The sequence below is a fragment of the Triturus cristatus genome, chromosome 4_1 (genome assembly GCF_964204655.1).
Source record: "Triturus cristatus chromosome 4_1, aTriCri1.1, whole genome shotgun sequence".
In the NCBI taxonomy this organism is placed as follows: Eukaryota; Metazoa; Chordata; class Amphibia; order Caudata; family Salamandridae; genus Triturus; species Triturus cristatus.
This window is the reverse complement of record NC_140585.1, coordinates 414402835-414416009: the sequence shown is the minus strand read 5'-3', so window position 1 is coordinate 414416009 and position 13175 is coordinate 414402835. Positions and strand designations below refer to the sequence as shown.

The 13175-nt window shown below is 47.4% G+C and overlaps 1 protein-coding gene across 1 annotated transcript in view; it reads left to right on the top strand.

Moving 5' to 3' along the window:
* Positions 1-13175, top strand: part of ZFC3H1 (zinc finger C3H1-type containing) — an 844920-nt gene that overhangs the window by 539163 nt on the left and 292582 nt on the right. The window contains exon 23 of the mRNA XM_085652529.1: positions 4043-4234. Coding sequence (XP_085508655.1) covers positions 4043-4234 — 192 coding nt within the window. The remainder of the gene's footprint in view (positions 1-4042; positions 4235-13175) is intronic.

The window sequence follows — 13175 nt, the reverse complement described above, 5'->3', positions numbered from 1 at the left end:
TGACTGGGAGCTTCTTATGTTTTAAATACAAGATGATGGACGGAGTGCTAAAACTTTTCAACCACTCACCCCAGTCAAGAGATCTAAGTTTAATCCATTATTCTTTTGCTCACTATGCCTCCACAGTTTGGACCAAGCCATATGCAAATAAGTCTTGACCCTGTTCCTCTGGGGAACAGTCCAGCCCGAATTGCCAGGCCAGGTCCTCCCTGGACTGGAAACAACAATCCTGGGACTGGTGTTCTGCCATAGTAAAGTACATGGTGGGGAGCCCTGATGGGATCTGGGTGTGAAGTGGGCAGGCGAATCCTGGGGAAAATATAAGATGCGACAAGCTTCCTCCAGGGTCTGAGGTTGGAACAGTTGGACCACCAAGTGAAAAAACAGTCTGAAGGGGTAGCCCCACCTCTTGGAGATCACCCTGGAGCGCAAACATTTGATGAAAGGTTTAAAGTCTCTGCAGCCCTGTAGGGTGAGTACAGAACTGTCTTGATAGGCTCCCAGAGCACAAGCTAGGATTCTGCAAGGGCTGGGGCAGATAAACGTACACTGCAATGCCCCTCGCCAGGCTCTATACCCACTGCACCCCCAACTCAAAACTGGGCCCAGCAAGGGATGGCTTCTGCTGGGACACAAGCCCAGATCCGCTCACCTCAGTATGCTCTCTGGGTATGAGGTCAGCACGACCCTGAGCTGTTCAAAGTAGCCGAGCTAGCCCCCTGCCATGCCCCTTCAAAGGTTAACACCCCCACAAGGCTGTATGTGGGAGTAATTCTGTGTTGCAAACACCCCAGGATGTCTCCATTGCCCCTAGGATCTCTTCACTGCGGTCAGGGCCCACTGCTGGCCACCACTGTGTTGGGGTGGTGTGGGGGGGGGCAGTTGCCCAGGAGGTTTCAAGCTGTAACACTGCCAAAAGTCCCTTTAGGTCACAAACGTCCAGAGAGTCCCTCCCTGGGCTCCTGGGCACGCCAATATCATAAGGGGCCCCAGGCTGAGATCCCCTCGCTGGCAGAAGGCCCACAGCGGGAAGAGTTTGATAGCTGCATGTTCCTGAGGTCCCACAACTGCTGCGTATTTCTCGGGCTGTAGCGGTCTCCGTAGGGTTATACTCATACCTCAATGACCCTCCCGGGTCTCTCTGCTCTCCTCCATGCCATCTGCACTGGTTACTGCTGCAAGGATGGGGACCTGTGGCGAAGGCGCAGGAACACAGGTGTCGGTGGTAACTCCTCAAGCAAAAATTCCCATGGTTGTGGGAAGCGCCCATCGATGTAGTCTATCCTCCGCAGTGTATCCGGGTATACCATCCTGGCCTCGAACAAGAGAGCAGGCGGCAGGATAGAGAGCGCGGGTCCCTGTAGGCTGCAGGGCTCAGACGGTGGTGGCCACTATCTTATGTGTCTGCCGCATGGATCGCTGCGCCGTGGCTAGTAGGTGTTCGAGGTCAGTGTTAAGTTATGTTAAAAAGACTTGTATAGCGCTCTGTTACCCAGAGGTGTCCTGGCGCTGTAAGCTATCCACCTGAGATTGGTCTGTGATAATGCTGATAAGGAGGTTTAGTTAAATAGCCATGTTTTTAATTCTTTGCTAAAAGAAAGAAGCTCCGTGAACTTCCTGAGTTTAGGAGGCAGACCATTCCAAGCCTTAGCAGCGCAATGGCAGAAACTCCTACCTCCCCAGTTAGTTTTGTTAAAGCGGGGGAGGGTAACCAGATTAGCCTGAGCCGAGCGCAGGCTCTTCCAGGAACATACCACTGAAAGGCACTTTTCAGAAAATCAGGACCAATTCCACTGAGTGCCTTAAAAACAACGCACAGTGCTTTAAACTGAATTCGTTGCCTGACGGGCAGCCAATGGAGTGTCCTGATACCCTTTCTCACAGAGACCAATCTAGGTGTCCCTGTGATCAGCCTGTGCTTCACAAATGGTGTGCCCCATGGTCACGGAATCCTCTGAAGCTTCTCTGACAGTTGCATTGCGCTCTAGGGCTCTGATAATTACAGCTTAAGCTGGTCTGCGCAGCAGAGGAGCCAACAGCGTGTCCTACCTCGCTGGCCACACCCCTCTACAAAGAATCTTTAATTGATTGTTATGTTGAATATTCGCCAGCTTTGCACTGGTACATCCTTTCCCTGTTTTCGACTTTTGGATTGTTCATGCTTGCTGGCCGTGAAAAAGGTCTAGCATTACATATTAGTGCTGCCCCTATTTTGTGTGTACTGTTCAACTTTGTCAAGACTGTATGCCACCTGACTTGCTCTAGTTACTGTCCTCCTTTTAAAGGTGCAGTGGATTCCTAATCCAAGTCCCAGTTTCCTAGAGCTGGCACTTTGTGTTTACCTTTTTGCTAAGAAAAGAAAAATCATGCCAATGGTTAAATCTAACTTGATTTTCCCTGCAAAATGAAAGAATTATCTTTAATCTAAATTATCTGGAGCAACAAGTATTTTATGTTTTGCATAAAAAAAAATGTTTTTCGTATCCCTAGCTGTGTATAACCACTCTCCGCTCAAAGCCATTCTTATTTGATGAGCAACCTACACCTATACGCTGGCAGAGTATTACGCTCATTTAAATAAATAATGCATAAATAAAAGTGATTTTTTTTTTGTTGTTTTTTTTTACCATTTATCAAGTGCATGGCGTATATGGAGGTCACTCTCCAAACATCCTTTTTTTATTTCTTAGCGCCCATTGAAGGCAGACATTTTGGTCAGTCTGACCAGATCATTTAAGATTTTTTTTTTTCAACTGATCTTCTTGCCTCTTGCTTCCATTTTATCTGAGGTGGATTTTATTTGAGTGATTTCAGTCTGCCGTTACCAGCCCCCGCCCCCGCCCATTTTGCAAACCATTCACATATTGATCCATCATAAATAGGCAGTACCAGAAAGGTGCAGCCTCCCAGATTTCTAACCGAAAATGTATTCCTTTGATGAATTTCAGTAAGACTTTTACACCATCTGCACCTAAGAGGGGCAAGCTGATAGCTTTTAAAGTCTTACCATGTCTGGTCGGTAAGATGTTAGAAGCTTCACTCTGCATTCTGTTGCTAATTTGTTTTGATTTCGGGGACTCGATGCTGTAGTTAAAGATGTCTGTTTCCAACTTTCCAGTTCTGAAGATTCTACAACTTTTTTAAACCCATCGAGTGAAGCAAAGAAGAGTCTCAGTCCACGATTACTGCAACATTTACAGTGGTCTCCACAAGATAAATCGGCGAGATAATCCGTTAAACTGAGCAAGCCTAAATCTCTGCAAGCGGGATCACATCAAACATTCCCATTTATTTGTCTTTAAGTGAACTGATACATTTATATATTTGTCAAATTCTCTTTGCTCAATAGCAGGTAGGTTGAAATTGCACGAGCGGCATGGATATGTCCAACTCCTCCTCGTATGTCTGATCCACATCCAAGGTTTTACTTTGCTTAAATCTTTTTGGCCTTGAGGACTTAATGGAGTTTTCTCTAGTCATTTTCATCTTGAGTTTGAGACCGGTCTTGATGTTGTTCCTAGTCTGTTCAATGTGCTCTTAGGTGGCCACGAAAGGCATTGACTTTGACTGTTTATATCAAGCCTTTTTTTCTAAAGATGCTACATGACGAGATATGACACTGCTGTTGAAGCAGTTACTGTGTATGAAGTCGACTTCTTTTGAGTCTGGTCCTAAGAGGGAGCTGTTCTTGGTGAATTGCAGTGCTTTACACTGTTAATGGGCAGTCCTGTTAGGGCAGACCTTGATGTCAAGCAAGCAAATAGCGAATAGAGCACGTAAATGTGATGGCAACTTAATATTTTACAATAGGTAATAGTTAAATAATTTCTCATTTTTCATCGGCATTTTAAACTATAAGTTGCATGTATAGCTCACTTTCTCATGTCATCTTTTTATGTCACTAAAGCCTATATAGAAACATTCAGGTGCTAACAATGTTAAAGGACAACTCTTTCATGGATTGTTCTTTTAATTGATATATAGTTTGAATCCGTTTTCAGTATTGAGAAAATAATGTTAGCTTTGTCTTGTTTGCTTACAGTTTCTGAACTTGGAGAACTCTTTTGATGGGAAAGACTATGTTTGCGGAAGAATGTTGCAGTTCCTTTTGAAAGCATCCGAGAGCAGTAAGAAATCAGAGCATCTCTCTTTTCAACTTCTGGAGTCCCTTCTCCTCCGAGTGCAGCTGAGCCTTTTTACAGGAAGACATCAGAATGCTGCTGCCTTATTGCAGGTCATTATCAAATTGAAGTTCTGACTCTTGTTCAGCTCCTCATATAGGATTCACCTGCTAGCAACAATGGTGTAGAAACTCTGCTAAAGCAATTTCAAATTAGTGAAACTATGGAGTGCATTGCTCAGTGACGTAATGCAGAATGATTTGGGCCCCCATTGAAGAATGTGATCATGTGCTCCCAAGTCTCTCATATCTCAGAAATGTATTGACTTTTGGGTTAATGGGGGGCGCTGAAGGGATGGGCTCACCACCTGCGCACCAGGGGCCTGTATAACTTCCCTGATATTGCTGGATCTTGGCTTTGCTTTTTATTATTCTCTCTGAAGTTTATGTATTCACAATTATTGGGTGTAGGGAGGTGGGTATCTGTTGCAGTAACCACCCCACTTTTTGCCAGACTACTGATGCACTTTTTCTTTGTGTGCCCTGGGTCCCTGCCAATCAGGTTCCCAGGGCCTGTCTTCCTTCCCCAAAACGAACCCAATTGGCATCCCTGGCGCAGGTGGGCCCCTGGTACATGGTACCACAGGTAACCAGGGCACTGTGACCAGGGAAGGCCCCTAAGGGCTGCAGCACTTATTGTGCCACCCTTCGAGGCCCTGCACCTTTTCTCACACACACTGCCTTTTCAGGCAGCATGTCTTGGTGCAGAACAAAGTGAAAAGACGACATGGCACACATCCCTGTGTGCCATGCCCACGAACCACTGCCCTGGCTTACATCAGCCACCCCTCCAGCTGGTTGCACTATACCAGTGGTGAGGGCACAAGGGCATGAGCCCAGTGCCTAAGTCCATTCTTGGGCATTGTAAGTGCAGTGTTGCCATTTAGAGTATATGGTGCTGGAAGTTTGTCATTGCGAACTCCACAGCACCATAATGGCTACACTAAAAAAAACTGGGAAGTTTGGTATCGAACGTCTCGGCAAAGTAAACCCACACGGATGCCAGTGTTGGATTTAATGAACAATGCGCACAGAGGGCATCTCATAGATGCCCCCTGAAAACTAACCCAACTTCTAGTGTCTTGACTGAGTGGCTGCTTAGGCTGCCAACACCAGACGTGTTTCTGGACCCCTGCGTCGAGAACTTGCTGCTCTCGTGGGCCTGAAACAATGCACATCCTGGGACGAGGTGCCAGGCCTCCTCCCCCAGGATGGGCAGGGTTCACGAAGGAGAAGCTTCAAAGGCCTGCCACCTTTGTGAGCTTCCCCAGACCATTTGCTGCTTTCAGCAACTGGTCCCTACTGGTTCTACCCCCTACTTTGGGCGGGAGAACCGGCGGGATAAACAAGGTGTGCCAACCTCTCCCAAATCCACCCCTCTGGTGGGGGAGGCGAGGTGAAGCACAACATAGTCCCCGCCATCTTGAGGATAGGGGGGACCCAGCCAACCAGGGACAGGCTCCTGCCCCCCTCCCACTGGAGAGTGACAGAATAGGGGATGTGCCCACCCCAGGTAAGGGACCCATTGGTCCCTTCCCTTTACCTACCTGTAACGCCCCATAATCTAGTATTTAGGGGGCACCCTGAACCTTGCTTCCTCAGATCTAGTCCAACAACAAGAAGAAAAGGACCGAACAGCCGTGCAGCCAACTAACAAGAGGACGACCCCCACTGACTTGACCCCAGCCCTACAGGCCTGTCTCCCCTCGAACCTGCTCCTGCGAAATCCCAGTGTGTCCTGCAGCCAGCAACCTCAAACCTGCCTGCCTTCACTTCCAAGACTGCTTCTCCTGTGAACACCGGACTTGTTCAAACTGCAGCTTGTGGCTCTGGCTGGATACCGCAAATCCAGCCCACTCTGCACCCGCAGAACCTGGCCTGAGCTCGAGTGGAAAAACACCACGAGGAGGTCACCCCTGCGATCCTAACCCGAGATCCGGCGACCCCTGAACTGCCTCAAGCCGCCAGCTGACGCCTGCAGTCGAAATCCAGAAGGCCCCTCTAAACGTGACCCGGAGCTGGTATGAAGATCTGACCCCAAAAGGCACCCCTGCACATGACGCCCCACGGCCTTGTGTGCCCAAACCAACGGTGCCTAACCAACCCTTAACTTCCCAACTTACCTCTCAAAGTGGTGATCGCACCCAGAAGTCCTTTGTCACTCTGCCTGCAGTGCTTTTGCAAACCGGAGGTGCTCCATTGAAAACGGGGCACCCGACCTCGAAACAGCACTCTGCACCCAGTCACCCCAGTGCCACTGAGGGTGCACCTTTTGTGCTACTTTGTGTTCCGATTCGCCCTGACCTAAACCCTAGGAACTTTGCTCCCACAACCCAGTGGCCTGCTTGCCAGCAGCCACCAACCAGAGACCCCCCTATCCTCAATAGGAAAACATTGGGCCTCCACACTTTGCAGCCGTCCGCCCTAGTGCTGCTGAGGGTGTAACAGCAGTGCATCACTGACCCTGGGGGACCCTTGAGTCGAACTCCAGAACCTTCACCCCAACAGTTGATTACTTACCTGCAAACAGATAACTTGTTTTTCCTCCATAGGATAACATTGACAATTTTCTCCCAGAAAGTTTGTAAGTGTGGAGTTTTGAAATCTAAACGTATTCTTTAAAAATTGCACAAATAACCAAAACTTATTTACTTACCTGTTTCCAGGAAATGTCCCAGTGCTGAATCTTTTGAATCCAGGTACCCAGCACTGAGTTAGAAAAGTAACGTATAAAGTAACTTACCTGTAATTTACTGAAAAAGCCTATTGATTTCAATGTACTGTATTTGCTAAGTGTTTCAACCTACTGCATTCCCTGTAAAACAAAGTACAATTTTTATTGCATTTTCAAACTGTACTACAATCAGCAACTTATTATTGCAAAGTATGTTATGCTTACCTGTGCCAGGCTTGCTTGGTTCTAAAATAAAACGGTATATTTTTTATACAAAAAAATTGGCCTAGAGTTTAGTTATTGAGTGTGTGAATTCATTTGCTGACTGTGTGTACATCAAATGCTTAACACTCCTCTGATACTGCCTTACTGCTCGACCACTCTACCACAAATAGGGAGTAAGGTTCTATCTAACTTTAACCTCTGCCTACCTCTGGGGTCATCTGGACTCTATACACAATATACCTCATTTTGGTGTAATGTATATAGAGCCAGTTTCCTACATTGGGTCGGTACGAAACATTTGCTACCATAATGTTAGTGGAATACGTTGGTGCTGCATACTCTCCTGCCATCTAGTGTTAAATGCAGACCATTGCAAGTTGTGAATTTTTGGGGGATCTGTTTCCTGGGCATTATGTATGACTGGTGAGCATCCCTGCAAACCACATGGCACAAGTCTATACACACTTCCCTAGATAATATTTTTCTGTTATTGCTTTCTGACTTGTTTTGATGAAGCTAGTCACAGACTGCTTGAAATGCAACCAGTGATCACTATCCACAGAAAGATTATCGACCACTGATTCCAAATACTTTTTCGCTGTTTGACTTATGTGAAGTAGTCTGAGAATCACTCTGGGATTTTGGAGGGCTGTTGATCGGAGTATGGCGAAAGTGCCTGTTATATTCTGACCATCGTGCAATACCTTTCCTTGGGCTGTACTTTTTGTCTAGTAAGGGAGCATGATTAGGGTAATTGCCACACATCGTTTGCATTTTGATGCAACAAGACTCCCAAAGACGTTAAAAGGTTGCCACATACCCAAATGGTCTTCACCCGAGTCTCCTCTAGAGGTATGGTATATCGAGAAGAATCAGAAGACTCTGCAATAGAGGGTGTGAGAGAAGATCGACCCTCCTGCATAATTTAACCTTGATGAGTAGGATTGTAGCATGCTTCCATTCGAGGCTGACTCCTGATTCTGTAGCAGTGTCTCCCATGAATCCCACATATCGGCGAGATTTAACACTGAAGTCCGTCATCAGAAATGTTATATGCTCTAATTGCAAATTCATGTTTTGAGCCACCTCTTTACCAGGCCTCCAAATGAGAACCCATAGTAGCAAAGGAGATGGGATGTAGGGCTTGAGCTTGGGGAGGAGACCATCAAGGAGGATCATACTGACCCTGAAAAGGGCATCAGGCTATGAATATGAAGCAGGATTCCTTGAATGTGTTTAAAAAAATACATCTGAGTCCTTGTCAGTGGGTTTGCTTGCAAAAATGTAGACTTCATCAGAGGTACATGAAAAGAAAGGCACTTGTCAGATTATCGCCCATCCTTTGTGCACAAGTCAGATTGTCACTCATTGAAAAGCAGCCAGGAACAATAAAGTCAGTGGTGATTTCTGAGGAAATGTGAAAAATTGGCTTTGAAAGAAGCTAAATAATTTACACCACGGGTGATGTGAACCCCACATCCAGCTCATAGGACTTGGCAGTGAATTGGGAGAACTTAATTAAAGTGGTCTGGACACAAGGAGCTGAGAAAGGCAGTATATGGTGTAACTATTGGGTAGAATTAATTATCCAGTATTGGGGTATCTTTCATAGATTCACATGCCTGAATTATTCCCCGTCGCCGAGGCGGGAGTCCCCGGTAAATAAAAAGTAGTGCCAAAAGTGTTAGTAGTAGTAGTAGGCCCAAAGAAAAGGCCTAAAGCCTAGATCTTAGCCTATCTACCTCATTATGCAAAAGAACCAAGAATTTGGTAACAACCAATCAGACACCAGCACCCTTTTAGAACCCTCTCAGCAGAGCCATTTCTCCTCAGATTTTCCCGCACGTCGTGTGGAAGGGAGTCTCCCTGAGTGCCACTCAAGTTTTCAACCTTCTTCAGCATGTCTTATAAGAAGGCCTTGTTAAAGTCCTGCAGAACCAGCGCCAGGAAGAGAGTCCATGTTGATGATCAACATTTGGATTGCATCTACTGCCTCTACCCCAAACATGAGGCAAAAGATTGCTAAATTTGCCGCACCTTCCCTACCAAGACTCTTAGGGATAGGGAGGCGAGAGTGCTATTGTGGCTTAAATCCTCTTCGGCTGAGGAGGATGACAGAGCCTCAACTTCTAGCAAGAGCGCTAGATCGCATGACAGCTCTTCCAGTGAAGGGAAGAAACTCCATAAATCTTCCCATTCTACTTCTGTTCAGAGGAGTTCAATCATTTCCTCTGAATCAGCGCACTCTCCTCAGGATTCTGCTGTCAAGGACTCAAAAACTGTGAGTTAAAGCCTTTCAAGGCCTCTGGCTTTCTCTCCGTTGACTATTTGTCACTTCTTCTACTCCTTCATTGACGGAAACCATCTCGACGATATCCATTACCTCTCCTATTCTGTCGACGAGGATTACTATCCTGTCAAAAAAGCCCGTCGACGAAGTAGTCGACTAAGTCCGCGTCGAAAACCATGTAGACTACGATTCCGTCGACGAGGCCTTAGACGTCGAAGAGAGAAGTGTCGACTAAGATCTCGTCATCGAAGGTCCCGTCGACGACGATTCTGCCAGCGAAGAGCCTGTCTACGTCGAGCCTGTCGACGAAGGCCCCGAAAAGCCTGTTGACATCAAAAGTATCCACTGACAGCCCATCGACGACGATGTCAGGAGATTTGCCTGTTCCGTCTACGACATCTACAATGGCGCCCTCTCATTCCACTCCTATTTCCACCAGCAGTTTTCAATTAAAAACTTTTCAGAGGCACGACTGTAGCGATAGATCACCGCTTCCTCCCTCACATCCACTGGAAACATATGTGCAGGGTGAGGATGATGACTGAGGATGACGGCGAAGGACCCTTTGGAATTGCTAGCCATCCTTCTGAACTGCGCATCAAATGTCAAGATGACGATGATGATGATGATGAGGAAGAGGACAATTATCAAGAACATTACTATCAAGAGGACATTATCGTCCCTCATCATAAACCTTACTATAAACAACCTCGTCAGAGCGAGATGTCACATTTGCCTTCAACTCTGATTCAAGACCTGCAAGCCATGCTTGCAGATTATAGACAGCGTTTTCCACCGCAGCCAGTCATTCCGCAGGTTCCGCTAACTGCGTCGCTTCCGGACCCTTTGCCTGTGCCTGAGGATCCAGTCCCAACACCTCAACATCCTGATCCTCCACAGGATCCGCGTCAAGCTCAAGATTCAACCTCTGAGGAAGAAGTCGAAGAGGGTGAATTACCAGATCCAGCAGATCCTTGGGATTCATATATAATCCCTATGCCTTCGCCACCCACCCCTCTACCATCTGATTTGCCCCCAGAGGATATAGGGGGTTTCATAATCTTATGCAGCGGGCCGCAGCCAGGATCCACTTGCCGGTTACCATTGAACAGTCTGACTGTTTTCTCCATGATTTTAAGGAGGAGTCAAGGAAGGTCACCAGAGCTATCCCAATCATTGACTACATTTGGAAGGAAGGAGTAAAAATTATAAAAAATCCTGCATCGGTGCCAGCGGTGCTTCCGCGGATAGACAAAAACCGTGCTCCGGCCAATAGTCCTTCCTGTCTCATTGGCCATCCTCGGCCAGATTCGGTAATCTCACAGGCAGCCCAACAAAAATCTAAGAATCCGGCAGCACCTATTACTACACCGCCGGATAGGGAGGGGCGACGCCTGGATTTAATTGGCAAGAAATTTTCCACAATGGCAGCTGCATCCATCAGAGCAGCCAACTCGCTAGCGTTAATAGGGCGTTATGACCGCCAGATGTGGTCAGAAATGGCAAGCTTTATTGAGCTCATTCCGGAGGACAACAGACAAGATGCTCGGAAGGTTTTGTTGGAGGGTGAGCGTGCAGCGTCCGAGACGATCGACTGCGCTTTGGATATTGTCAATACTAATTTCCGCCAGCTGGCTGGTGCAGCCGTGCTCAGACGCCAGGGTTGGCTTAGGGCCACCACCTTCAGACCAGAGGTCCAAACAAAGATATTGGATATGGCCTATGATGGCGAGTCGTTGTTTGGAAAGCATATAGATGACGCCCTCCAGGCGATAAAGACTGATAACGATACCGCAAGATCCTTGGACTCTTTGCAGTACAAACGCTGTACTTTCAGAGGAGCAAGAGGCCGTGGGTTTTCATCCAGAGGAGGGTATCAAACCCAACAGAATAGGTACCAGCCTCAGTAAAGACAATCGTATCCGTCCTCGTACAGACAAACCAACACATCTGGTTTCTCTAGTCAAGGCGGACGAAAAAGGTCGCAGAATCAAGGACGAGACACCACAAGGAAGAAATGATTTCTGCAGGGCGCCTTCCACTCCTTTTCCCCTCCCTGTGGGTGCGAAAATTTCAACTTTTGTGAACAAGTGGCAGGAGATTACGTCGGACCAATGGGTTCTGGAGCTGGTACACAACGGTCATACCTTAGAGTTTGTCACCAAGCCACCCAACACACCACCCGAGGGACCCCCTCCACCTCGTCTTCCCTTACTATTCAAAGAAGCTTTAACGATGCTCCTCAAGAATGCAATCGAGAAGGTTCCCACACTTCAAAAAGGGACGGATTTCTATTCCCGCTTTTTTCTCATCAAGAAGAAATCAGGGGAGTGGCGTCCAATCTTAGACCTTCGCAACCTGAACAAATTCCTCAAGAAGCAGGGATTTCGCATGGTCACACTGGCAAATTCTAGGTTGTCTCAACGAGGGAGATTTTCTAGCTTCTTTGGATATGGAAGACGCTTACTTTCACATCCCAATACATCCGAAGCATCGCAAGTATCTTTGCTTCACCGTGGCTGGCGCCAATTATCAGTTCAAAGTGCTCCCGTTCGGGCTAAAATCTGCCCCAAGGATCTTTACGAAGTGCCTAGCTCCTGTGGCGGAAGCGTTACGATCCCAGGGAATCCAAATCTTCCCGTATTTGGACGATTGGTTACTAAATGGCCCTTCGGAAAGCTCAGTCAAGACTGCTGTGACAACATCTCTTCATCTGTTCCACTCTCTGGGGCTTACTGTGAACAGGAGCAAATCTCAGTTGCACCCAAGGCAGGTCCTGCTTTTTCTGGGAGCCCTGCTAGATACCGTCCGCTGCAAAGCATTCTTATCTCACGAACGGCAGGTTCGTCTTCAAAAGTTGGCAATCCTGATTTCCAAAAGCAAGTCAGTTTCTGTCCGGATGTTCGCGTCGCTCCTGGGGATGTGCTCTTCTGCAATACACCTCGGCCCTTTGGCACGACTTCGGACGCGACCCCTGCAAGAGGAGTTACACCTTCAGTGGCAGCAGGCTGTTGGTTCCTTCGACTACATCCTCAGAGTCACTCCAGGCATAAAGAGCGCTCTACGTTGGTGGTCCCACATACCCAACTTAGCAGAAGGGCTCACTTTCATACAGAAGGTTCCAGACTTTGTCCTCACTACGGATTCTTCTATGGAACGATGGGGAGGTCATCTCCAAGATTTACAGATACAGGGGAAATGGTCTCCAGAGTACAAGAACAAGCACATCAACAGCCTGGAAGTGCGAGCAATTTTCTTGTCTCTGCAAGCTTTCCTTCCAAGGATAGCAGGTTCTTCGGTTCTGGTTCGGACCGACAATACCACCCGCATGTTTTACGTGAACAAGCAAGGAGGGACAAGATCAGCAACTCTATCCACAGAGGCTCAGGAGTTGTGGGAATGGGTCACACGCCACAACATAACCCTCAGAGCAGAACATGTCAGAGGTCTCTGCAATACATTAGCGGACATGCTCAGCAGATCCCAATCAGATTACCACGAATGGGAGCTAGAGCAGGCTCAAGTGCTCGGAGTATTCAGAGCTTGGGGCACATCAACACTGGATTTGTTCGCAACAGAAGAAAACAAAAAATGCCGCTTTTATGCCAGCAGATACCCTCAACAGGGGTCAAGGGGGAATGCCCTGTCCATGCGATGGTCAGTGATTTGCGCTTACGCTTTTCCCCCGATACCTCTAATACCGAGAGTCATACGCAAGGTGAAGTTGGAGGGCTGTCGTCTCCTCTTGATTGCACCCAGATGGCCACGCCAGTATTGGTTTTAGGAGCTTCTATTATTATCCCAGG